This window comes from Acromyrmex echinatior, chromosome 4 (genome assembly GCF_024713525.1).
Source record: "Acromyrmex echinatior isolate Ae372 chromosome 4, ASM2471352v2, whole genome shotgun sequence".
NCBI classification, from domain to species: Eukaryota; Metazoa; Arthropoda; class Insecta; order Hymenoptera; family Formicidae; genus Acromyrmex; species Acromyrmex echinatior.
In genome coordinates, this window is record NC_141855.1 from 8,418,527 (window position 1) to 8,446,181 (window position 27,655).

General features: G+C 27.8%; 4 protein-coding genes and 3 long non-coding RNA genes across 20 annotated transcripts; 3 read left to right on the forward strand and 4 right to left on the reverse strand.

Annotated features, from left to right (window-relative positions):
* Positions 1 to 75: 75 nt before the first annotated feature.
* On the forward strand, positions 76 to 8,133 carry LOC147909921 (uncharacterized). Of its 2 annotated transcripts, none has more exons than XR_015544831.1 (6): positions 76 to 1,323; positions 1,425 to 2,050; positions 2,200 to 3,838; positions 4,887 to 5,032; positions 5,124 to 5,253; positions 8,066 to 8,133. It is a non-coding gene; the product is annotated as an uncharacterized LOC147909921 (long non-coding RNA). The 2 variants fall into 2 exon arrangements; XR_015544830.1 differs by having other exon boundaries at positions 76 to 223.
* LOC105152448 (odorant receptor 22c-like) lies at positions 1,862 to 12,739 on the reverse strand. Of its 7 annotated transcripts, none has more exons than XM_087405526.1 (6): positions 12,613 to 12,739; positions 5,708 to 5,919; positions 5,154 to 5,384; positions 4,882 to 4,995; positions 4,181 to 4,336; positions 1,862 to 2,018 (listed from the first exon to the last, which is right to left on the reverse strand). In XM_087405526.1, the coding sequence occupies exons 1-6, from the start codon at positions 12,737 to 12,739 to the stop codon at positions 1,968 to 1,970; spliced, it is 891 nt and encodes a 296-aa protein (XP_087261652.1). In that variant the 3' UTR covers positions 1,862 to 1,967. The 7 variants fall into 7 exon arrangements, with proteins under 7 accessions (XP_087261652.1, XP_087261653.1, XP_087261654.1 ...); XM_087405527.1 differs by lacking the exon at positions 12,613 to 12,739 and adding an exon at positions 6,844 to 7,048; XM_087405528.1 differs by lacking the exon at positions 12,613 to 12,739 and adding an exon at positions 6,844 to 6,919 and having other exon boundaries at positions 5,708 to 6,056.
* Positions 7,116 to 12,458, reverse strand: LOC147909922 (odorant receptor 13a-like). Of its 2 annotated transcripts, none has more exons than XR_015544817.1 (6): positions 11,466 to 11,813; positions 10,952 to 11,182; positions 10,685 to 10,798; positions 9,824 to 9,979; positions 8,416 to 8,522; positions 7,116 to 7,214 (listed from the first exon to the last, which is right to left on the reverse strand). XR_015544817.1 is itself a non-coding variant. In XM_087405558.1 (6 exons), exons 1-6 carry the CDS (start codon positions 12,418 to 12,420, stop codon positions 8,472 to 8,474), a joined length of 1,164 nt encoding a protein of 387 aa, XP_087261684.1. In that variant the 5' UTR covers positions 12,421 to 12,458; the 3' UTR covers positions 8,366 to 8,471. The 2 variants fall into 2 exon arrangements, 1 of the variants encoding a protein (XP_087261684.1); XM_087405558.1 differs by lacking the exon at positions 7,116 to 7,214 and adding an exon at positions 12,161 to 12,458 and having other exon boundaries at positions 8,366 to 8,522; positions 11,466 to 11,817.
* LOC147909923 (uncharacterized) lies at positions 8,256 to 9,912 on the forward strand. Its single transcript, XR_015544852.1, has 3 exons — positions 8,256 to 8,346; positions 8,470 to 8,554; positions 8,688 to 9,912. It is a non-coding gene; the product is annotated as an uncharacterized LOC147909923 (long non-coding RNA).
* Positions 12,740 to 12,886: 147 nt separating the features above from the next.
* On the reverse strand, positions 12,887 to 20,801 carry LOC105152546 (odorant receptor 4-like). 3 transcript variants are annotated; one of them, XR_015544815.1, is made up of 7 exons: positions 19,857 to 20,798; positions 19,166 to 19,517; positions 18,623 to 18,853; positions 18,350 to 18,463; positions 17,515 to 17,670; positions 14,184 to 14,284; positions 12,887 to 12,985 (listed from the first exon to the last, which is right to left on the reverse strand). XR_015544815.1 is itself a non-coding variant. In XM_087405530.1 (6 exons), exons 1-6 carry the CDS (start codon positions 20,111 to 20,113, stop codon positions 14,234 to 14,236), a joined length of 1,161 nt encoding a protein of 386 aa, XP_087261656.1. In that variant the 5' UTR covers positions 20,114 to 20,798; the 3' UTR covers positions 14,135 to 14,233. The 3 variants fall into 3 exon arrangements, 2 of the variants coding, with proteins under 2 accessions (XP_087261656.1, XP_087261657.1); XM_087405530.1 differs by lacking the exon at positions 12,887 to 12,985 and having other exon boundaries at positions 14,135 to 14,284; XM_087405531.1 differs by lacking the exons at positions 12,887 to 12,985; positions 17,515 to 17,670 and having other exon boundaries at positions 14,135 to 14,284; positions 19,857 to 20,801.
* Positions 12,953 to 23,499, forward strand: LOC147909924 (uncharacterized). 4 transcript variants are annotated; one of them, XR_015544828.1, is made up of 5 exons: positions 13,186 to 13,266; positions 13,621 to 13,684; positions 13,842 to 14,115; positions 15,467 to 15,606; positions 23,089 to 23,499. It is a non-coding gene; the product is annotated as an uncharacterized LOC147909924 (long non-coding RNA). The 4 variants fall into 4 exon arrangements; XR_015544829.1 differs by adding an exon at positions 12,953 to 13,041 and having other exon boundaries at positions 13,122 to 14,115; XR_015544827.1 differs by lacking the exon at positions 13,621 to 13,684 and having other exon boundaries at positions 13,178 to 13,266.
* On the reverse strand, positions 23,271 to 26,110 carry LOC105152447 (4-vinylanisole receptor-like). Its single transcript, XM_011066755.2, has 6 exons — positions 25,695 to 26,110; positions 24,960 to 25,308; positions 24,272 to 24,499; positions 24,016 to 24,129; positions 23,751 to 23,906; positions 23,271 to 23,531 (listed from the first exon to the last, which is right to left on the reverse strand). The coding sequence occupies exons 1-6, from the start codon at positions 25,949 to 25,951 to the stop codon at positions 23,481 to 23,483; spliced, it is 1,155 nt and encodes a 384-aa protein (XP_011065057.2). The 5' UTR covers positions 25,952 to 26,110; the 3' UTR covers positions 23,271 to 23,480.
* Positions 26,111 to 27,655: the final 1,545 nt, after the last annotated feature.

A 27,655-nucleotide genomic window follows, 5' to 3' on the forward strand; every position in this document is an offset into this window, starting at 1 on the left:
TTCGCAATGCATAATTTTCTTTAAAAATTCAAGCAACAACAGATAGCAACACGCGAACGTTCACAGGACATTATATACTGTGTTCAGTAACAGTGAGAAAAGTTTTGTACATCCATGAATAGGGGAGACTTTTCCTAGGAAGAGAGATGGTAGAGAAAGCGAAAGCTTTTCTTTTTCCGAGATTTTATTTCCTCTATATCGAAAGATATTCCTCGCGCATTATGTAAGTGCGGTTAGTGTGCACGTGTTCGCAATTCATTCTCCTGAAATATGTAAATCGCACAATTTTGGGAGAAGCTCTGTGTACATCAAATACAGGTTGCGCGCAATGATCGTGAATAAGTAAATCAGAAGCAGGAGATGGAGAACGAAGTGCTGAGTGAAGTTTTATATTTCAGTAGTAACGGCGTTCTTGATAAAGCATAATACTTATAAACTATAAATAGTATCGTAAAATGCAAAGAACTTATGTTAATCTTCGATAAAAGATTGTTTTGATTATTTTTATGTTATAATATTGTTTCAACGTTACAAAAATGTAAAGTAATATCTGTTTATGCAGGAAGAGCATTGCAGTTATGTAATAAAGGGTGTTTTTTTAAGCCCGATAGAACTTAAAATTGTAAAAACTAACACAAAAATTAAATTATAATCAAAAAATTTTTTTTAGTCGAAAGATCAATGCATGGCATTAACATTTGAAAATGATTTCGGGCATGTGGCCACCGCGGCTGTTTAATTTAATTTTTTGTTTTATTTTTTACAATTTCAAGTTCTATCGGGCTTAAAAAAACACCCTTTATTATTATCCATATTTTGAGCGTGAAAGAAAAATTAATTGAATTACATTTAAAGCAAATGGAATATTATTTGTAATACCATAATAAATATCAACAATAATTTTTTTAATATCGTTATTGCTGATTTTTTTTCTTACACATGTTATAATTTTATTAGTGGAAAATAGAAGAATTGCGAACGCATGATAAACACAAACGTAGCTATTGAAGTATATTCAAGTTAAGTTAACTTTTCGTTTCTCCAATACACTCCTGTACTATAGTGTTGTACTATAAACCTAGAGATAGGTTTCTTCGATTTGAAAAAATGTTTCTTTATACACGGGTAAAGAAAAAATTATTATGATTTGTACGTTATTTCTTTGATTTAAACATTACTTTTTCAAATCAAATAAAAAAATTCATTTAATTTAAAAAAATTATTTTCAAAGAAATGACATTCAAGCCAAAAAAATTTTTTCTTTAACCGTATAGCAGTGAGTGTAAGTCATTATCACAGAATGTACACACTTTTCATTTCAAAGTAAGTATTGCACATTTTCAATGACTGTACTGAAGAACAGCAAAATTGCAAATTTTTAAGAAAAAAGATTAGATAAAACCAATAATTATTTTTTATTTTAGAAATCTTCAGTTACTCGATTATGACTGTAGTTCTACGATTACGAAGATTGTAAAAAGAAACAGAAAGTAAGGTATTTTTTATCTCTTTTGTCTTTTTTTCTTCTTCTCTCTTTATTTCATGACAGGATAATATGACAACAACAAATTGTGAGACTTAAAAATGCATAACGCTGTACGTGAAGCAAGTACACAATATTTAAATAAAGTACCGCTCGAAAATAAAAAGAATATTGTCGAAAATCATAAAGTAGGAATAATATTATGTGTGAAAGAGGAAAGCAGGATTGTATAGTTCGATCTCATTTAATAAACATTGCGTATTTTGGATTATCGATCTATACTTGACAGTCTGAATTTCTTATTCTTTCTATACTAATGTATATATGCGTGCAAATAAAAGAACAGATAAAAGAAAATGGTAAGTAATACTTCTACGGTTTTTGTTAATATTAATTTATGTGCAAATTTTCTAATAATTAAACAATACCTATTAACAATAACTGCTAATGCTAGTTAGAAATTGAATGTAAATATAATATAGCTTCAACACATCGCAAGTAGGATGGATATATAGGACCCTGAAGTTTTTATAATCTGTAAAAACATTATTACTATAAAATATCAATGTAAGTAAAAATTAAATATTTAAATTTAAATTAAATATTTAAATTGAATCTTAATGTAAAAACCGATTTGTTTAGTATTTGACTTATTTTAATAATAAATAAAGATATAATATTAATAAATGTTATTTTTTTCTTATTAATCAATATAGGTGTAAAAAAATATAGGACAAAAATAGAACGAGATTAGTCGAAACAATGTAACATGCAAACATCTTAATAACCGAAAGGCGAATATTTCTATATCTTGTGTAAAACGGCGCCGACACAGACGGAGATTACTATACAAATACATTAATCCGTACCCGACTGCCAAATATGTCTACGCTATTTCCGTATTAAAAGTAAAATTATTTTGAATGTTGCTTTTGGTCTGCGGGGTAAATAAAATAATTAATAAAAATCAGATGGTTTTTTAAAATAGGTCATAAATATATTTCTTAATTTTAATCTTGGCATTACTATTTCAATTACGGTTTTTTGGTTATAAAAAATATTTTATTTGAAATATTTCACCGGTATGTAATGAATTAGGCCAATTATCCTAAGAATTAAATCTCAACGCTCAAATAAAATTTGCTTCTATTGACATTTTGTACACTTTAATATGATAGGTACAATTTAATATGATAGGTACACTTTATTAAGGTTATATTTTGCTTAAATTTTATTTTAATTGTTGTTAATTAAAATGTTTAGAGAATGGGTATTATCAAATAATTACAATAAGAGATAAAAACTGTAATAAAGACATGATTAATACACTTAATATTAATCTGATAAACACACATAACTTTCTATAAGATTGAAAATAAGACCGTTTATGTTAGAAACATTACTTTAAATACGAAGCGCCACTACGGTCTGAATGTTAAGATGTAGAACTATTATACATATTCATTTAAATGAATTAATTCCAAAAATTACAATTGCGTGTCGATATGGTTGTCGGACCTTTAATGCAATCAATCTGAAATATTAATTATCCCCCCAAATTTTCCAAATTTTATCTTAAAAAACTGTAATAAACTTATTGCGAAAATTATTGCCTCGGCCGGGAGGCGAACTCACATCTCTCTTGCATTCCGTACGAATGTCCTAAGCCTTTAGACTACCGAGACTTTACCAATATTCCTCGCAATAACCGATATGTATAGAGAGTGATTGCATTGAAAATCCGACAATCATATCGGCACGCAATTATTTGAAATTAATTTATTTAAATAAATATATATAATAGTTCAACATCTTGACATTCAAACCGTAATGACGCTTCGTATTTAAAGTAATGCATCACATAACTTTCTAATTTCTTATAATGTACCATAAATTTGTTAGATAATTAAATTCACAGTTAAAATTCTAACTGGAAATGAGTACATAATACAATGAGTACAAAAAAAATTGATTTAATTAATTAAAATAAACTATATAATTAAGTAGCTAATTTCAATTAATTAAATATTTTTTGTGTTAATTACTCATTTAATTTTATGATAAAAAATTTTTTATTGCCAAATTGAGGCATTTGATTTGAAAATGACAAAACCACAAAGAGATATACTTTAGAACTTGTAAAAAAAATTTTCTAGTTACAAAAATGTTTTATAATTCAATTAAATGCAACTTTTAAAGGAGATTCCGTGCCTTGTAAGAGATTCCGGCAAAACTAACTGGATCTTGTTCTGGGTGAACCGGACCTACAATTTGAGAGGAGTAGCAATCCATTTGAACACTTGGAACTTTACTAAAATCGACCTTGAACTCGAGGTCTTACGTTTAATTACGTTTGTACGTCCGAAAAAAATTTGACGCACATTTTGAATAACTACAAAATATGGTGTATATGCATGTACATATATAGTATATATATATAATTCACTTTGAATTATTTAGGCATTGAAAAATCTAGCTTCGACCATTATAGGTTTAAATATGCTTACTTATTGTTAATATTTAATTTCATTACGGTCATAACAATATTATTTATTATTGTAATTGATAATATTATTTTATTTTATTTTAAAAAGAGCAAGCACTTTATATTTATAAATAATTATGGACAAAATAACCATTTGTGCAAAACCTGTGCTAAAAGGCTGTACGTATAAAGTAAATATGAAATAGACTTACACTAGTAAATCGTTCCAAGGACAAATTCATTATCTTTCCAACTGTAATTGTTAACTGATTTTGCGATCTCATTATCAAAAACAATATAATTTGATTAGTTCTAGAATCTGATTCGTACCAGAGAGAAGAGTAGGCAGCATCTCCGATGCTTTTACTCTATTAAATAATTATTCTTGTAACATTTATATATGTACAGATTGTTAATTAGCAAATATTTTGAAAAATACGTAACATGAGAAAATATATTTCAGATGAAAATAAAATGGTTTCGTAGATGTTTATTTTCATCACGTTTGTGTATTTTCATAAAGGCATTATAAAGATATAAAGATTATAAAGATATAAAGATTACTCTACTTTTCTAAATGGAATTATATGATTTTGTATTTAATAATACAATTCCATAATTATTCTGTATATAATATCATAATGTAAATATACATCAAAAAATTAGTTTATAAGATATTTTATACCTATATTTTATTCTAGATTAACATGAAAACAATTTCTTTCTCTCGAAAGTTCCACTTTCACCTGAAACATTTATTATCTTATGTATTTTCCAAAATATTTGTTTGAGATAATTAAAATGAGATTCTATATATGTAATATGTGTGTATGTGTGTGTGTATGTATATATATATATATACAAACAATTATGTAATAATGTTGTGAATAATATAATCATTCTGATGCCTAACCTTAGCGCTCAAGTATTCTCCAGCAAAGCAAAATACGAATGCTTCCATATTCATGACGAAGTAAAATAAGACGACCCTAATTATATTTTTCAAAACGTCAGGTCGACCTATTGACTGGAATATTAAGAAACATTGTAAGAGCAACGGAAAGGTAACAAAATGCTGAATAATTAAAAGCACAAAATAGTTCTCCTATATTCTACAAATTCAGCGGTTCTTATAATATATATTGATCTTCATAGTAGATGTTTAAACAAAATTGTAATACTTACCGCGACAATTGTAGAACCTAAGCAGCAGATAATCAGAATATCCGATACAAACAGCACCATCGCGATATACGAATACAGATGCTCGATATGCTCCGAGAAGGTAATGATTTTCTGATGTTTTTTTATTATTTCTTTAATCGTAAAATGATTCGAGCTATCCCTGTCTTTCTTCGGAATAATTCCTATCAAACTCTCACGCAGAATATCGATTTGACCGCCTATATGCAATATCTAAAATATATACGTTCTTCTGAACTACTGTGCTAATGGATGTTGAGAAAATATATTTTAATGCATAAATTTAATTAATGCCGTACAAAATATTTTAAAATTTAAAAAGCTGCTAATGACAGAATGGCATATACATTACTTTTTATAATATAGATAATAATCAAACATTTGATCAATAAATTGATACAGATTGATAATTGATCATTTCATAAATAAATTGATACAGATTGATAATTGATCACAGATTATTAAAATATCAAGAAATTTATATTATAATAAAAATAATACATAGAAACAATATTTACTTACATAATAGAACTTACCAGATTTATGAGTAAAGCATTAAATACACCCATAACGTTGGAACACAGGAATAAATGAAAAAATTGGATAATTATGACAGATTCATATACGAATCTTTGGTTAGTATCAAATGGCAGATCCATCTCTACAATGAGCAATCGTGTGGAAACATTGGAAGCATTGCCGCTATCCATGTGTTTTACAAAGATCTTGGTGCCAGTAAGAATTGCAGCTATCGAATAAAGAATCACCGTCATGTTAACGAAGCGCTCCGACAGTTTAGCATTGTATGTCGCGAATATACTGAATTTTGTGCTAGAACATTTTTCCCAATCAATCGCCATCATCGTTAATATCTTACTGAATGTTCTACAAATAGTTTCGTTGATTATAATCATGATAACAGTCACAATGAAGCATTATGCAAATCATCGATGAAAAATTTGTCATTATAAAATAATTTTCGAGATGTGTGTCCATTTATCTGTTATTTTTGCATATAATAATTTGTTTAATACAGCAATTGTTTTTAGTTTTGTTAACGTTTGCAATTGCCGAATAAATCACTTTACTATCTAAAGTGGTAATTGTTGAAATAAGATGTAATGCTAAATTTATTTAATGAATTTAATTTATAAATTAAATAATATTTAAAATAAATTTTTCACTGTACTTATACTATGTCTCACCACTGCGTATCTCACCGCTGTTTACACCAAAAAAGGACGAGTACAATAAAAAATCTTGTCATCGCCACTGCTAAACTTAAAATTATTATTATCTCAAAAAGCTCCATCAAATGAAAATGTTTTACAATGTATCGATATTGACCAATTTGCTCGAATACGATCGAAATAATCCAGAATAGTCTACGTAACAAAACGAACGACGTGTTCGGCCAAATGCCAAAGATACGAAACAAAATTTCGATTGCTGCAGGGCTAACAGTATTCTTTGCTTTCATATTTCTATTATTATTGCTTTCTTATTATTTTGCACTGTTAATATGTATCAAATCCGACAAAAGAATTTAAAAAAGACACAGTTACAGAGAACACTTGATCGATCATATGTTTATGATGCAATATCTTTGTACAAACTGAGAGCTTGAAAGAGAACGAGAATGGAGAGCATTCTCTTACGAATCACTACTTACTACGTATTTTGATCGCAACGTGTACAGATTGCGTGTATATTCGATAAAAAAAAATAAATTTCCGGATGGCCGACGGTCTCCCTCTCATATTCTTGGACGAAACGACGGTGTAACTCATAATGCATTATTTTCTTTAAAAATTCAAGCAACAACAGATGGCAACACGCGACATTCACAGAACGTTAAACTGTGCTCGGTGATCGTAAGAAAAGTTTTGTATATCCGTGAATAAGGGAGACTTTTTCGAGAAAGAGGGTGAAGAAAGAGAAAGCTTTTCTTTTCTGAGAATTTATTTCCTCTATATTGAAAGATATTCTTCCTCGCGCATTATGTAAGTGCGGCTAGAGTGCACGCGTTTACAATTCATTCTCCTGAAATATGTAAATCGCATAATTTTGGAAGAAGCTCTGGTGCATTTCAGGTACAGGTTGTGTGCAATGATCGTGAATAAGTAAATCAGAAGCAGTAGATGGAGAACAAAGTGCTGAGTGAAGTTTTCTATTTCTAAAAATACGGCGTTTTTTGACAAAGCATAGTACTTATAAGCTATAAACAGTATCGTAAAATGCAAAGAGCTTATGTCAATCTTTAAAAAAATTATCTTAATAAAAGATTGTTTTGATATCATAATATTGTGTTAACGTTACAAAAATATAAGCAAATATCTTTATGCAAAGTAGCACTGGATAAGTAATTATTGTTATCGACATTTTGAGCGTAAAAGAAAAATTAAGTGATTTAATTATATTTAAAATAAACGAAATATTATTTATAATATCATAATAAATAGTAATTGTTTTAATACTGTTATTACTAATTTTTTTCTTACGTATATTATAATTTTATGCTATTAAAGAATAGTAGAAGAATTGCCAACACATGATACACATAAATGTAACTATTGTAGTATATTCGAATTGAGATAACTTTTCATTTCTCCAATGCACCCCTATATGGTGTACTATAAGTTATAAGACATGATCACAGAATGTACATACTTTTTATAGTAAACACATTTTTAATGACTTTGTTGTATTGAAGAATGGAATTGCAAATTTTTGGGAAAAAAAGGTTAGATAAAGCCAATAATTATTTTTTTATTTATAGATGTTTACTCAATTATAACTGTAGATCTACGATTACATAATTGTATAAAGAAAGTTTAAGGTATTTTTAACTTTATTTATTCCTTTTCTTTTCTTCTTTCTTTATTTCATGATAGGATAAGATGACAACAACAAATGGTGAGACATGAATGCAAAACGTGCTGCATGTACACAGTATTAAAATGAAGTATCACTCAAAAAACGGAAATCATAAAATAGGAACAATATTATACATGAGAAAGAGGGAAGCAGCACAGGATTGTATATTGTTCGATTTCATTTAATAAGCATTGCGTATCTTGGCTTATCGATCTATACTTGACAGTTTGAATTTATATATTCTTATTCTCTAATGGGTGTAATATACGCGTGCAAGTGTAACAGATAAAATGAAATGGTAAGTAATACTTCTACGGTTTTTGTTAATATTAATTTATGTGCAAATTTTCTAATAATTAAACAATACCTGTTAACAATAACTGCTAATGCTAGTTAGAAATTGAATGTAAATATAATATAGCTTCAACACATCGCAAGTAGGACGGATATATAGGACCCTGAAGTTTTTATAATCTGTAAAAACATTATTATTATAAAATATCAATGTAAGTAAAAATTAAATATTTAAATTAAATCTTAATGTAAAAACCGATTTGTTTAGCATTTGACTTATTTTAATAAATATATATAAAGATGTAATGTTAATAAATGTTATTTTTTTCTTATTAATCAATATAGGTGTAAAAAAATATCGGACAAAAATAGAACGAGATTAGTCGAAACAATGCAACATGCAAACATCTTAATAACTGAAAGTCGGATATGTCTATATATGTTGTGTAAGACGGCGCCGACACAGACGGGGATTACCATATAAATACATTAATCCGTACCCGATTGCCAAATATGTATGCTATTTCCGTAAAAAGTAAAATTATTTTGAATGTTGCTTTTGGTCTACGTAGTAAAATAATTAATAAAAATCAGATGGTTTTTTAAAATAGGTCATAAGAATATTTCCTAATTTTAATCTTGGCATTACTATTTCAATTACGGTTTCTTAGTTATATTTTATTTGAAATATTTCACCGGTATGTAATGAATTAGGCCAATTATCTCAAGAATTAAATCTCAACGCTCAAATAAAATTTGCTTCTATTGACGTTTTGTACACTTTAATGTGATTAAGGTTATATTTTGTTTAAATTTTATTTTAATAGTTGTTAATTAAAACGTTTGGAGAATGGGTATTATCAAATAATTATGAATAAGAGATAAAAACTAAGTAATAAAGATTTGTACACATAATATAGATCTGATAAACACACATAACTCTCTACAAGATTGGAAATAAGACCGTTTATATTAGATACATTACTTTAAATACGAAGCGCCACTACGGTCTGAATGTTAAGATAATGAACTATTATACATATTCATTTAAATGAATTAATTTCAAAAATTACAATTATATAATTAATGACGCTTCGTATTTAAAGTAATGTATCACACATCTCTAATTTCTCCATAATGTACCATAAATTTGTTAGATAATTAACATCACAGTTAAAATTCTAACTGAAAATGAGTACATAATAAAAAAAAATGATTTAATTAATTAAATCATTTTTTTTTGTATTTAGAAAAATCTAGCTTCGACCATTATAGATTTAAATATGCTTACTTATTGTTAATATTTAATTTCATTACCGTCTTAAAAATATCATTTATTATTGTAATTGATAATATTATTTTACTTTATTTTAAAAAGAGCAAGCACTTTATATTTATAGATAAATATGGACAAAATAAACATTTGTGCAAAACCTATGCTAAAAGGCTGTACGTATAAAGTAAATATGAAATAGACTTACACTAGTAAATCGTTCCAAGGACAAATTCATTATCTTTCCAACTGTAATTGTTAACTGATTTTGCGATCTCATTATCAAAAACAATATAATTTGATTTGTTCTAGAATCTGATTCGTACCAGAGGGAAGCGTAGGCAGCATCTCCGATGCTTTTACTCTATTAAATAATTACTCTTGTAACATTTATACATGTACAGATTGTTAATTGGCAAATATTTTGAAAAATATATGAGAAAATATATTTCAGATGAAAATAAAACGGTTTCGTAGGAGATGTTTATTATCGTCACGTTTATGTTTTTTCATAAAGACATTAAAAAGATATAAAGATTACTCTACTTTTTTAAATGGAATTACATGTTTTTGTATTTAATAATACAATTCCTCTAATTATTCTGTATATAATATTATAATGTAAAAATATATATATATATATATATATATATATACCAAAAAATTAGTTTAAAAGATATTTTATCATATTCTAGCATACATTAACATAAAATATTAAATGTTTTATATACTACTTTTTAATAACTGTAAATTAATACTTCCATGAACAAAATAATTAAAAAATAATATTTTGTAGAGAAATCACTTAAAAAGTGGGGGTGGTTTTTATATTTTTTTGACCTACCCACCTATAAAAAAACAACATAAACAAAATTTGTCCCCTTAAAAACAGTTCCACATTCACCTGAAACATTTTTTACTTTACGTATTTTCCAAAATATTTGTTTGAAATAATTAAAATGAGATTCTATATATGTAATGTGTGTATATGTGTGTGTATATATATATATATATATACAAACAATTATGTAATAATATCATGAATAATATAATCGTTCTGATGTCTAACCTTAGCGCTCAAGTATTCTCCAGCAAAGCAAAATACGAATGCTTCCATATTCATGACGAAGTAAAATAAGAGGACCCTAATTATATTTTTCAAAACGTCAGGTCGACCTATTGACTGGAATATTAAGAAACATTGTAAGAGCAACGGAAAGGTAACAAAATGCTGAATAATTAAAAGCACAAAATAGTTCTCCTTTATTCTACAAATTCAGCGGTTCTTATAATGTATGTTGCTCTTCATCGTAGATTTAAATAAAATTATAATTACTGCGACAATTGTAGAACCTAAGCAGCAGATAATCAGAATATCCGATACAAACAGCACCATCGTGATATACGAATACAGATGCTCGATATGCTCCGAGAAAGTAATGATTTTCTGGTGTTTTTTTATTATTTCTTTAATCGTAAAATGATTCGAGCTGTCCCTCTCTTTCTTCGGAATAATACCTATCAAACTCTCACGCAGTATATCGATTTGACCGCCTATATGCAATATCTAAAATGTATACGTTCTTCTGAATTACTGTGCTAATAGATGTTGAGAAAAAATATTTTAATACATAAATTTAATTAATGCCACACAAAATATTTTAAAATTTAAAAAGCCGCTTATGACAGAATGGCATATACATTACTTTTTATAATATAGACAATAATCAAACATTTCATCCATAAATTGATATTAAATGATCACAGATCATCAAAATATCAAAAAATTGATATTATAAATAATAAAAATAATACATAGAAACTATATCTACTCACATAATAGAACTTACCAGACTTATGAGAAAAGCATTGAATACACTTACAAGGTTGGAACATAGCAAGAAATGAAAAAATTGGCTAATTATAACAGATTCATATACGAATCTTTGATTAGCGTCAAATGGCAGATCCATCTCTAAAATGAACAATCGTGTGGAAACATTGGAAGCATTGCCATCATCTACGTATTTCACAAGGATGTGGGTGCTACAGAGAATTACAGCTATCGTATGAAGAATCACCAACAAGTTAACAAAGCGCTCCGATAGTTTGGCATTATGCGATATTACGAACATACTAAATTTTGTGTTGGAACACTTTTCCCTGTCTATCGCCATCATCATTAATATCTTATTGAATGTTCTACAAAAAGTTTTATTGATTATAATCATAACAATCCGCAGTGAAACATTATGTGTAAATTATCGATGAAAAATTTATTGTTATACAATAACTTTCGAAATGTGTGTCCATTTATCTTTTATTTTTGTATATAATAATTTGTTTAATACAATAATTGTTTTTAGTTTTGTTAACGTTTGCAATTGCCGAATAAATCACTTTACTATCTAAAGTGGCAATTGCTGAAATAAGCCGTAATGTTAAATTTATTTAATTAATTTAATTTGGATAAATTAAATAATGTTTAAAACAAATTTTTCATTGATAGTACTTATACTATGTGTCTCACCACTGCATATCTCACCGCTGTTTACACCAAAAAACGACGAGTACAATAAAAAATCTCGTCATCGCCACTGCTGAACTTAAAATTATTATTATTTCAAAAAGCTCCATCAAATGAAAATGTTTTACAATGTATCGATATTGACCAATTTGCTCGAATACGATCGAAATAATCCAGAATAGTCTACGTAACAAAACGAACGACGTGTTCGGCCAAATGCCAAAGATACGAAACAAAATTTCGGTTGCTGCAGGGCTAATAGTATTCTTTGCTTTCATATTTCTATTATTATTGCTTTCTTATTATTTTGCACTGTTAATATGTATCAAATCCGACAAAAGAATTTAAAAAAGACACAGTTACAGAGAACACTTGATCGATCATATGTTTATAATGCAATATCTTTGTACAAACTGAGAGCTTGAAAGAGAACGAGAATGGAAAGCATTCTCTTACGAATCACTACTTACTACGTATTTTGATCGCAACGTGTACAGATTGCGTGTATATTGTCGATAAAAAAAAATAAATTTCTGGATGGCCGATGTTCTCCCTCTCAAATTCTTGGACGAAACGACGGTGTAACTCATAATGCATTATTTTCTTTAAAAATTCAAGCAACAACAGATGGCAACACGCGACATTCACAGGACGTTAAACTGTGCTCGGTGATTGTAAGAAAAGTTTTGTATATCCGTGAATAAGGGAGACTTTTTCGAGAAAGAGGGTGAAGAAAGAGAAAGCTTTTCTTTTCTAAGAATTTATTTCCTCTATATTGAAAGATATTCTTCCTCGCGCATTATGTAAGTGCGGCTAGAGTGCACGCGTTTACAATTCATTCTCCTGAAATATGTAAATCGCATAATTTTGGAAGAAGTTCTGGTGCATGTCAGATACAGGTTGCGTACAATGATCGTGAATAACTAAATCAGAAGCAGTAGATGGAGAACAAAGTGCTGAGTGAAGTTTTCTATTTCAGTAATAACAGCGTTTTTGACAAAGCATAGTACTTAGAAGCTATAAACAGTATCGTAAAATGCAAAGAGCTTATGTCAATCTTTAAAAAAATTATCTTAATAAAAGATTGTTTTGATATCATAATATTGTGTTAACGTTACAAAAATGTAAGCAAATATTTTTATGCAAAGTAGCACTGGATAAGTAATTATTGTTATCGACATTTTGAGCGTAAAAGAAAAATTAAGTGATTTAATTATATTTAAAATAAACGGAATATTATTTATAATACCATAATAAACAGTAATTGTTTTAATATTGTTATTACTAATTTTTTTCTTACGTATATTATAATTTTATGCTATTAAAGAATAGTAGAAGAATTGCCAACACATGATACACATAAATGTAACTATTGTAGTATATTCGAATTGAGATAACTTTTCATTTCTCCAATGCACCCCTATATGGTGTACTATAAGTTATAAGACATGATCACAGAATGTACATACTTTTTATAGTAAACACATTTTTAATGACTTTGTTGTATTGAAGAATGGAATTGCAAATTTTTGGGAAAAAAAGGTTAGATAAAGCCAATAATTATTTTTTTATTTATAGATATTTACTCAATTATAACTGTAGATCTACTATTACATAATTGTATAAAGAACCAGAATGTTTAAGATCTTTTTAACTTTATTTATTCCTTCTCTTTTTTTCTTTCTTTGTTTCATGATAGGACAAATGATGAGACATGAAAACGTGCTGCATATACACAATATTAAAATGAAGTATCACTCAATAGTAAAAAAAAAATGGAAATCATACAATAAGAACAATATTATACAGAGAGTAAGAGAGAAGCAGCATAGGATTGTATATTGTTCGATTTCATTTAATAAGCATTGCGCATCTTGGCTTATCGATCTATACTTGAGTCTGAATTTATATATTCTTATTCTCTATTAATGCGCGTAATATACGCGTGCAAGTGTAACAGATAAAAGGAAATAGTAAGTAATACTTCAACGGTTTTGTTAATATTAATTTATGTGCAAATTCTTTAATAATTAAATAATACCTATTAACAATAAATGCTAGTTAGAAATTGAATGTAAATATAATATAGCTTCAACACATCGCAAGTAGGACGGATATATAGGACCCTGAAGTTTTTATAATCTGTAAGAATATTATTCAATTACTATAAAATATCAATGTACGTAAAAATTAAATATTTAAATTTAAATTAAATATTTAAATTAAATATTGATGTAAAAACTGATTTGTTTAGCATTGGACTTATTTTAATAATAGAAAACAATATAAATATTATAATAAATGTTAATAAATGTTATTTCTTATTAATAAATGCGAGTATAACAAAATATAGGACAAAAATAGAGCAAAATTAATCGAGGCAAAATGTAATATGCAAACATCTTAATAATCGAAAGGCGGATATGTCTATATGTTTTTATAAGATAACGCGACCACAGACGGAGATTATTATATTAAATACATTAATCCATACCCGACTGTCAAATATGTACACTATTTCCGTTTTCGTGTATTAAAAATAAAATTATTTTGAATGTTACTTTTGGTCTACATGATAAATAAAATAATTAATAAAAATCAGATGTTTTTTTAAAATAAGTCATAAATATATTTCTTAACTTTAATCTCCGCATTACTATTTCATTTACAGTTTCTTGCTTATAACAAATATTTTATTCAAAATATATTTTTTCGGTATATAATAAATTAGATCAATTATCCCAACAATTAAATTTCAACGTTTAAATAAAATTTCATTCTATTGACGTTTTACACTTTAATGTGATTAGGGTTATATTTTATATTTAAATTTTATTATAAAAAGTTAAATTTTATTTTAATTGTTGTTAATTAAAATGTTTAGAGAATGGGTATTACAAATCATTATGAATAAGAGATAAAAACTAAGTAATAAAGATTTGTACACATAATATAGATGTGATAAACACACATAATTCTCTAATTTTTTTATTATGTACCATAAATTTCAATTCAAATAATTAATTTTACAGTTAAAATTTTAACTGGAAATGAGTATATAGAAAAAAATGAATTCTTAAATGCTAATCCAAGAATATTTTATGCTTAGAATAACGTCAAGAATAAACAATTTCCGATTAACAATAAATTATTCGTGAAATAAAATAAATTTTATTCTTAGTTCGAAATAAATTTTATTTCAATAAAAGGAAAAAGTTGCACTTGTTCCACATTAAATATGCTTAGATTAGAATTATTTTTTCTTTAATGATATCTTTTGTCAACTTATTTCAAACCCTCAATATGCTTTTTAGTAACATCAAGGTGACAGATCTCATTGCTGCAATAAGTGACGATAGCTTTGTGAATGAAGTATCACATTTATAGAGTATGCCTCTTAATGCATGCCGTACAAGCTCCCAAGGAAAAACTTGAATTATATCTTCTACTAACGTAGCTCAAAGGCAAGTGAAATGCTGAGACCAATCTCCGTTAGCCGTATTGCAAATAAGGATGCAAACAGACGGTCAACCTCGTCATAATGGTAGACTACATATACAACGCTGGCTACATATACAGGCGGATCCGTCGCGACGGATTCATTGCTCATCTCACCCATTTAACTTTGGATAGCAGATCCGCAAATCCGCCGCGGAAAATTCGCCCGCGTGTATAGGCGCCTGTTCGTCAAGTCGCAGTGACAAAGTCGGCCGGCTCTTCGCGCATTCCCATTTGCAATATAATTGACAGAAACATTAGAACGAGCTGAATATGTTATCCGCTCTTAAAGATTGAATCACATTTAGAGATAGAATACAATTTTAAGAATAAAGCATACTTTGCACAAATCTATATATCTATTTATGCATGTATCTATTTATTATTGATGTCAGTGAACATTTATAATTGAAGAGAACATTTTATACTTAAATGAAAGTAAATAGTATTCAAGAATAAAAATATATATGAATTAGGAATTCATTTTTTTCTGTGTATATAAGACAAAAAAATATGATTTAATTAACTGAAATAAATATAATATGTGCTATATGTAGCTTATTTCCATTAAAAAAAATCAATTAATTCAATTAATTATTTTTTTGTGTTAAGTACTCATTTAATAAAGAGTTTTTTATTTCCAAATTGAGACATTAATTTGAGGATGCCAAAATCACAAAGCGATATACTTTAGAACTTGTAAAAAAAATTTTTTTAGTCATAAAACTATTTTATAATTTAGACTATTTTATTTTTTTTAGTTAAATGCAACTTTTAAAGGCCCTGTAACAGATTCCAACGGATCCTGTTCTGAGTGAGCAGACCTACAGTTTGAGAAGAGTAGCAACCTATTTACACACTTGAAATCTTATTAAAATCAACCTTGAATTCGAAATTTGGTAATCTTTTCACATTAATTGGACTGTATTTCTTAAAGCATATATCATAGAGTTAAATAAATTATTGCATCGTGTTCAGCGACCAAAAAAACATACGGTATCCTTTTAAAATCTAGTTTAAGCCATTTTTGCATCAAATGTGTTTATTAAGGAAAATCGAAACTTTGATTAAAAAATCGTTTACTAGCAACCTCCAAATCTTAATATTATTTGATAAAAATTTAAGGGTGTTCTTTTGGTATAAGATGGAAGCTTTTGAGCTAAGTGCCTGATTAAAAAAAAAAATTTTTTTTTGACAGTCTCATGTACATGCATCTATATCATAATTTGTAATTATTTAACCTGCGCGTCGAATTTTCTCCGGACTTACAACGCAATTAAACTACTAGAATAATATCACAAATTAAATTTAATTGACAAACAAGTTTTGATTATTCAATCCAGTATCATATTAGAAGGATGTTAATGTAATGAAAAACTTTAAATAAATTTATTGCGAAAAATATTATCTCGGTCGAGACTTGAATTCGAATCTCTTGTTTTCCGTACGAGCGTCCTAAGCCATAAGACCATCGAGATCGTACGTTTAATTGCGTTTGTCCGGTAAAAATTCTATCCGCAGTTTGAATAACTGCAAAATATGATATATATATACATATATATATATATATATACATGTACATATATAGTATATACACATATGTACGGAGTATATACATATAATTCACTTTAAATTATTTAGGATTTAAAAGATCTAGCTTCGATCGTTATAAGATTGAATATGCGTATTTATTGTTATTTAATTTCATTATGGTCTTAATAAAATCATTTATTATTGTAATTGACAATATTATTTTATCTTATTTGAAAAGAACAAGCACACTTTATATTTATAGATAATTATGGATAAAATAATCATTTGTGCAAAATCTATGCTAAAAGGCCACGTATAAAGTAAATATGAAATAGACTTACACTAGTAAATCGTTCCAAGGATAAATTCATTATCTTTCCGACTGTAATTGTTAACTGATTTTGCGATCTCATTATCAAAAACAATATAATTCGATTGGTTCTAGAATCTGATTCGTACCAGAGGGAAGCATAAGCAGCATCTCCGATGCTTTTACTCTATTAAATAATTATTCTTGTAACATTTATATATGTATATATTGTTAATTGGCAAATATTTTGAAAAATATATAATATGAGAATATATATTTCAGATGAAAGTAAAACGGTTTCGTGGGAGATATTTATTTTCGTCACATTTGTGTTTTTTCATAAAGGCATTAAAAAGATTACTCTACTTTTCTAAATGGAATTATATGATTTTTTATTTAATAATATAATTTCTCTAATTATTTTGTATATAAAAATATTAAAATGTTAATATCAAAAAAACTATTAGTTTATAAGATATTTGACACCATATTCCGGCATTACATTACATAAAATATTAAATGTTTCATAAACTACTTTTTAATAACCGTAAATTAATATTTTCATGAATAAAATAATTAAAAAATATTTTGCAGAAAAATCATTTAAAAAGTGGGGGTAACCTTCATACCTTTTTGACTTATTCGTCTATAAAAAACAACATGAATCAAATTCGTTCCCCCGAAATAGTTCCACTTTCATCTGAAACATTTTTTACGTACCATACGTATTTTTCAAGATATTTATTTGAGATAATTAAAATGAGATTCTGTATATGCATGTGGCTATGTGTATATGTGTATATACAAACAATTATATAATAATATTATAATATCAAAGTAAGTGATTAATCGTTCTGATGTCTAACCTTAGCGCTCAAGTATTCCCCAGCAAAGCAAAATATGAATGCTTCCATATTTATGGACAAGTAATATAAGAGAACCCTAATTATATTTTTCAAAACGTCAGGTCGACTGATTGACTGAAATATTAAGGAATATGCTAAGAGTAACGAAAAGGTAACAAAATGCTGTATAATTAAAAGCACGAAATAGTTCTCCTTTATTATACAAATTCAACAACGGTTTCTATAGTCTATATTATTCTTCATCGTAAATTTAAACAAAATTATAATACTTACTGCGACAATTGTAAAACCTAAGCAGCAGATAATCAGAATATCTGATACAAATAGCACCATTGCAATATACGAATACAGATGTTCGATATGCTCTGAGAAGGTAATGATTTTCTGATGTTCTTTTATTACTTCTTTTACTGTGAAATGACTCGAGCTGGCCTTGTCTTTCTTCGGAACAATTCCCATCAAACTCTCACGCAGAATATCGATTTGACCGCCTATATGCAATATCTAAAATATATATATATATATATATATATATATATATATAAGTTTTTTTGAACTACTGTGCTAATAGATGTTGAGAAAAAATATTTCAATGCATAAATATTTAATTAACACCGTATAAAATATTTTAAAATTCAAAAAGCAACATATGATAGAATAGTCTATATATTATTTTTTATAATATGGACAATAATCAAACATTTCATCAATAAATTGATATTAATTGATCACAGATTATTAAAATATAAGAAATTAATATTATGAATAATAAAAATAATACATAGAAACAATATCTACTTACATAATAGAACTTACCAGACTTATGAGAAAAGCATTGAATACACTTACAAGGTTGGAACATAGTAAGAAATGAAAAAATTGGCTAATTATAACAGATTCATATACGAATCTTTGGTTAGCGTCAAATGGCAGATCCATCTCTAAAATGAATAATCGTGTGGAGACATTGGAAGCATTGCCATCATCTACGTATTTCACAAGGATGTGGGTGCTACAGAGAATTACAGTAATCGAATGAAGAATCACCAACATATTAACAAAGCGCTCCGATAGTTTGGCATTTTGCGTTGTTACGAACATACTAAATTTTGTGTTGGAACACTTTTCCCAATCAATCGCCATCATCGTTAATATCTTACTGAATGTTCTACAAATAGTTTTATTGGTTATAATCACGATAACAATCCGCAATGAAGCATTATGCAAATTATCGATGAAAAATTTATCATTACACAATAACTTTCGAGATGTGTGTCCATTTATCTTTTATTTTTGCATAATAATTCAATACGGCAATTGTTTTTAATTCTGTTAACGTTTGCACAATTGCCGAATAAATCACTTTACCATCTAAAGTGGTAATTGTTGAAATAAGACGTAATGTTAAATTTATTTAATTAATTTACTTTGGATATATTAAATAATTTTTAAAACAAATTTTTCACTGATAGTACTTATACTATGTGTCTCACATTGTGTATCTCACCGCTGCTTACACCAAAATAGAACGAGTACAATAAAAAATCTTGTCATTGTCACTGCTATAGTTAAAATTATTATGATCTCGAAAAGCTCCATCAAATGAAAATGTTTTACAATATATCGATATTGACCAATTTGCTCGAATACGATCGAAATAATCCAGAACAGTCGACGTAACCAAACGAACGACGTATTCGGCCAAATGCCAAAGATACGAAATAAAATTTCTGTAGCTGGGCTAACAGTATATTTTACTTTCATATTTATAGTATTATTACTTTCTTATTATTTTGCACTGTTAATTTGCATCGAATCCAAAGAATAAAGAAATAAGAGAATAAAAAAAAACAGGGATGTTACGAAAAACACTTGATCGATCGTGTAATGTGCACGATGTAATGTCTTTGTACAAACTAAGAGCTTGAAAGAGAACGAGAGTGGAGGGCACTTGCCCACATAGCTTATTAAATATTTTAATCGCAATGTGTACAGATTGCGTGTATATTGTCGGTAAAAAAAAATAAATTTCCGGATGGTCGTTCTCCCTCTCAAATTCTTGGACAAAACAGCGGTGTAACTCGTAATGCATTATTTTCTTTAAAAATTCAAGCAGTAACAGATAGCAACACACGCGACATTCACAGAACGTTAAATCATGGATTGATATGGCCGTAAGAAAAGTTTTGTATATCCGTGAATGAGGGAGAGTTTTCGAGGAAGAGGGTAGAAGAAGCGAATATTTTTTTCTTTCAATATTGAGGAAAGATTTTATTTCCTCAATATTGAAGGATATTCCTCGCGCATTATAAGTGCGGCTAGTGTGCACGCGTTAACAATTCATTCTCCTGAAATATGTAAATCGTATTATTTTGGACGGAACTCTGGTGCATGTCAGATTCAAGTTGTGCATTGATTGTGAAGAAGCAAGTCAGAAGCAGGAAACGGAGAATGAAGTGTTGAGTAAAGTTTTATATTTCAGTAGCAATGGCAACTCGCAAACGACAAGCATAATCCTTATAAGCAATATCATAAGTTTGCAATATTATAAGCTAGCCTGGATATATAATATAGATTTTTAAGCCATAAGAAATGGTCAAATCACAATCGATTATTCTTTTCGCATTCGGTTGTAATTGTTTAATTTCTTATGGCTTAAGTCTTAAATCACCTATTGTAGATTCGGACTAAAGGACATCATAAAATGCAAAGAGCTTAATGTTAATATTCAATAAAAGATTGTAATAATAAATGTTATAATGACATTTCAACATTACAAAAATGTAAAGTAACATCTGTTTAAGCGAGTAGAGCATTGGATAAGTAATTATTATTATCAATATTTTAAGTGTGAAAATTAATTTAATTATATCAGAAATATAAATGGTATATTATTTGTAATACGATAATAGCTATAATTTCTTTAATACTGTTACTGAGTTTTTTTATTATATATTATATTTTATAATTTTATACTGTGATTAGAGTGTATATGTTGTGATACTAGAGGAAAGTGGAAGAATTGCGAATACGTAGTAAATACAAATGATACTGTTGCAGTATATTCGAGTTGTGGTAACTTCTTATTTCTCTAATGACAGTCCGATATACACCTAGTGCTGTACTATAACTCATGATCATAGAACGTACACGCTTTTCGAAGTAAATACCATTAAGGTAAACGTCCCAATAATCGGACGTGTACCTATTGTTCAGACACATAATTTATTATTATTAATCTCAAATGATTTTTTTATTGCAATATTATAATTTAATTATATTTAAAAATTACAATTAAATTATAATATTATATTTAAAAAATCATTTGAGATTAATAATAATAAATTTTGTTTAAGTGTCCGGACATAGAGACATGTCCAGTCACTGGGACGTTTACCTTGTATATTTTCGATAACTTTGTTGTAGAGAAGAGTGAAGAAAATTGTAAATTTTTAAGAAAAATTTAAATAAAATCAATAATTATTTATTACTTACATTGTGGAAATTTTTTGTTAAAGAATATTGTCTATACCATGTATAAATGAATTTTTATATATTATTTAATATAAAATAATTTTAAATTAAAAAAATTAAAACTCGATATTTTTTATGGCGACGGGGAAATTTCATATGACTAGAGTTTTGTTTTTTTTTTTTGTAAATTGTTGCTGTCGAAGAAAAATTTATTCCATCCTCAGGATAAGCGCCCGAATGAAGTTGATATATTAAAGTTATCACTTTTGGACACTTTTACGCCGAGACTATAGATTGTTGTGGTCGTCGTGCGAAGACTATAGCATTCGTAACACTATGATCGATTAGCCATTTCGTTGTCGTGCATGCTAAACAAATCTTTCGAATTTTCGTTTATTCAATTCGTGGCTATTATAAGATATCGCGGAACTTTTTATATAAAAAAAATGAATTCTGAATAACTTCATAAAATAAGTTCAAGCTATTTATAGTTTATTATTTGATACTGTTGCACAAAAAAAAACGAAGAGAATAATTAAGTTAATTCATTGATGAATTAACCAAAAGAGAATCCGTTAGCAACAAGCTGTGTGCTAAAGAGTTGCTCAAATTATTCATCAAATCCATTAGCTCGTTGGTGCGGTGGAGAAATATGAAATAAACGTACCGACATATCATAACGACAATTAATTTCGCGAACTAGAAAATTTATGCGAAATGGTTTACAACATGTCCACTCAGGTGTTATATTAAGATTTGAAGTACGAATTTTATAGAGAAACATGCTGTACTCGCAATCATTTTCGTAAAATTATGAAAAAAAGAATTTACTATCAATAATTTTATAATATAAGACATCGAATATCGGATTTGCCGTGTTTCCTTAATTTTACGAAAAATATTGTGATATATAATTCATTAAAGAACGCAAAAACATATTCACAATTGACCGAAAACAATTAATCATTAAATGTTCTCTTGAAAGCAAACCTAAAATAACACACTATACATACTCTAATATATAATACATACATACTCTAAAATGTATAGATGTGGATTTAATTCTGTAGATGTTAAATATTATATAATTTTCTCAACATACGATGAGATCTACATAAACACTACACGATTAAGAATTTACACCTATAATTTTTGAATGTACAACTTTAGATCTACAATTATGAAACTTTAAAAGTTATTAGAAATTTACAAAATTTGTCCTTATTTTGTCGGTTTCTTATTCTTCTTTCTTTTTTTCTTGACAGGGTAACACGACGAATTATGAGTTTTAAAAATACAAGACGCCACGTGCACAGCAAATGGAAGACTCGAGAAAGAATAAAAGAAAATTGTCAGAACTTGCAAAGTCGCGCTAACGTTGCCAAATGAGAGGAGCGAAAGCAGCATGGGATTGCATTGTTCGACATCAATTAATAAACATCTCGAGTTATTGATCTACGGCAATTTTGAGTTTATTCTTACTACCAAAACGCACACACGCAAGTGTGTAACACATATGGAAAAAAATGGTAAGTAATATTGTAATGATTTTTGACATTTTTAAATTATGTGCAAATTTTTTTAAGACTAAACATAATTAAACTACCAGTTGTTAACACTTATTAAAAATATTATGTAAATAGAATGCAGTTCCGCTTCAATACATTGCAAGTAGAACCGATATATAGGAGGCTGAAGCTTTTACAATCTGTAAAAGTATTATTTGATTATTATAATAGTATATGTGTGTGTATACAACGAAAATTGATTCAAATAATAGTTTATTCATAATTTAAGAAAAAAAAAACAAATTTTTTGCTTTTTATTTATTCTAGATAATTATTAATAGAATAATCTCTTCTCAATGTAAAATATGCGATTAAAAATTTTACGTGCAAAATGATGTGTCTTTCTGAGATAAACTTACAGTGGTAAATTGTCCCAAAGACAAATTCATTATCTTTCCAATTGTAATACTTAATTGATTTTGCGACCTCATTATCAAAGATAATATAATTCGACTATTTCTAGAATCTGATTCGTACCAGAAGGAAGCGTAAGCAGCATCTCCGATGCTTTTGCTCTATTGGAGCAAATGGAGGATTAATGGATATTGTAATTTTGAAAATAAATTACATATAATAATATTCTGCTTATTTATCGCAAACCACATATTCGTCTCAATAACTAACCTTAACACTTAAATATTCTCCAGCAAAACAAAAGATGAACGCCTCCATATTTATAACGACATAAAATAAAAAGTTTCTGATTATACTTTCTGAAGCATCAGGTCGACCGATCGACTGGAATATTAAGAAATGTCCTAAGAGGAATGGAAAAGTGATAAGGTAATGAATACTTAAAGGTGAATTAGCTCTTTTATTCTGTAAAATTCTAATGTATATTCCTCTTTACTGTAGAATTATACAAAAATATAATACTTACCGCAACAATTGTAAAACCCAAGCAACAGATAATCAACGAATCCGATACGAACAATATCATAGCGATATATGAATATAAATCTTCAATATACTTTGAAAACGTAATGATTTTCTGGTGTTCTCTAATTGCTTCTTTCGTCTCAAAGTAATTTAGATTTTTGCCATTCTTCGGAAAAATTTCCTTCAAGTTCTCGCGAAGAATATCGATTTGGCCTCCTATATGCAATATCTGAAATATACATTATTTTTAATTGTCATATTTAAATAAAAAGTTGCGAGAAAAAGATTTTTAATCAATTATGTAAAAAAAGCGTCAAAGTTGGAATAATTAAATGTTGGAATATTAATTTTATATGTAATTTATTTTAAATATATGCTTCAAAGGACTACACGCCGATTACTTTCAAATTTGAAATAAATTATTTAAATTTCTAGATTAAACATATCTCTCTCTCTCTCTCTCTCTCTCTCTCTCTCCGCATATAATCTTTTAAAATTTTATAGTCAGCATAAGTTAAGAATTCCATAAACTATTTTTGATAATGTATAAGACAATACATGTACATTCGATTAATCAACTGATATCAACTGATTGGTCAATAAAATATCAAGATTGATTTTAATGAATAGTAGAAATAATAAATAATAACATTAATGAATAACAATATTTTTTGCACAGCAAGACTCACCAGATTTATAAGCAGGGCATTCAACAAGCAGTTTGCATCAGCACATAATAGCGAAAAAAAGAATTGAGCAATTATGACTGATTCGTATACGAATCTTTGATTAGCATCAAATGGTAGATCCATATCTATAATGAGCAATCGTGTAGAAATGTTGGAAGCTATGTTGTCATCCGCTTGTTTTAGGAAAACTTTACTACTCATAAGAAGTACAGTTGTCGAATATAGAATCACTGTCATATTAACAAAGCGCTGTGACAGTTTGGCATTGCATATCGCAAACGTACTGAATTTCGTGTTAAAATACTTTTCCCAATCAATTGCCATCATTGTTAGTATCCTGTTGAACGTTCTACGAACAGTTTTTAATAGTCATAATCGTGATAACGGCCGCAATGAATTATGCAAACCGTTATGCAAACCATCGATGAAAAATTTATCGTTGCGCAATGAATTTATAGATGCGTGTCCTCTCATTTTTTTATCCCGTATAATAATTAATTTATTATAGCAATTTGTCTTTAATTTAGTTTCGTTCACAAGTTCGTTTGCAATTGTCAAATAATTTATTTTACAGACCAACATAGTAATTGTCAAATTGAGATGCAATTTTATATTTATTTAACTAGGCTAAATGGTATAATTAATTATAATTAAATAAAATAATTTGTAAAACAAATTTTTCACCGATCTGACAGTGCATATCAATATACGTTTCATCGATCTCGCTTATCTCACCGCTGTTTACACCAAAAAATGACAAGTTTAATTAAAAATATTGTATACGTCATCGTTGAACCCAAAATATGCATTATCTCGGTAAACTCAACCAAATGAAAATGCATTATGATATATCGATATTGTAAAACTTGTTCGATTATGATCAAGACAGTCCAGAGTAGTCTACACAATGAAGCACATGACATATTCGGCCAAATGCCAAAAATTCGAAACCAAATTTCTATAGTTGGGCTAACAGTATTCCTTACTTTCATATTTCTATTATTATTTTCTTATTATTGTGCACTGTTAATATGCATCGATTCCGAGAAAAGAATGTTTACAAAAAGCACAGTGTTACAAGAAACACTTGATCGATCGTACATATGATGTGCACGATATAGTGTCTTTATACAAACAGAGCTTGAAAGAGACCGGGAGTGGTGGGTACTCTCCCATGAGCCACGGCTTATTAAATATTTTGATCGGAACGTGCACATATTGCGTACACTATTGTGGATAAAAAATAGAAGTTTTCAGGTGGACGACCCTGTCCCTCTCGAATTCTCGAGCGAAACAATGAAGTAGCAGGCAGTGCATTATTTCCTTTAAAAATTCAAGTGACAGCAGATAGCAACCGTGGCACGTGCAAACGTGGACAGAATATAATATTAAAACCATGTTCGGTGACCATAAGAAAAGTTTTGTATTTCCGTAAATGGGGGAGAATTTTTTGAAGAAGAGGAAAGATGGAACAGACGAAAGACATTTCTTTTTCTGAGATTTTATTTTCTCAATATTAAAGAATATTCTTCCTTGTGTATTAGATAAGTACGATAAGTATATGGCCAGCGTTCACTACTATTACCCAGAAATATATAAATCGTGCAATGGATAAAATCCTAGCGAAAAAAGTAAGTCAGGAATACGAGAAAGCAAAGTGCTGAATAAAGTTTTATTTTCGAACGCAACGGAATTGAGCGAAATGCACGGATTAACAAAATTACTCGTAAACGACAAGTATTGTATAAGTTACAAAAAAAAAATTATAAAATGTGAAGATCTTACGTTAATATTTCAGAAAAGATTGTTTAATAGTCATTACAATATATACATTTAAGTATTAATAAAACTCTGAAGTAACCTTTTATTGTGTAATAAGAAGGAATATTTGTAATGTAATTTATATTTTTTCAATTTTTTATTTTACATGTAAAAGAAAAAATAAACAATTTAATTATATTAATAGTAAATACAATATTATTTGAAGTAGGACACGCTACAATCATGTTTTTGATTGGAATAACGTTTAAATATTAGACACAGAACATTCAACAAATATATTATTTATAAAGGATTGTTTTAGATCAATCGAAATAAACGTGCAATTATTACAATGCCGATTCCTAAAGGCCCATTTATAATTTGTTAATTATCTTTTATGGTTTTACATTATTATTTCAATTTTTATTTTAATTATTATTTTGATTTTATATTATAAAATCAAAGTAATGCATGATATTATCATAATTTAATTATCTAATTTATATAGTTCTCCATATTAAAGAAGGCGGGAAAATAAATTGTTTTGACGGTTCACGGTAAATTTCACATATTTGGATTATTTTGAATACTTTACAAAAGCAGAAAATGATGATAAAGATGCATTTTAGTCAATGTATTATATTTTAATGTATATTAATCAATGCATTTTCATAATTTATTGTATATAAATCCAATAAATTTATCCAATAAAATCTGTTATAATATCAAGATTATGTGAAGCAACATAGATAATTAAGAAATAACATTAAGTTCATTTTAAAGCAAGTGTAAATATTAAATTTATTATGGGTATATTAAAATATTTAATATTTTTTTATGATTAAAATATTTAATACATCAATCAAATATGTTTGTGTTAAAAAGTGAAAAAATTGTTCAATTAAGAGCTCGTGCACGGATGAGTTGCTATCGAA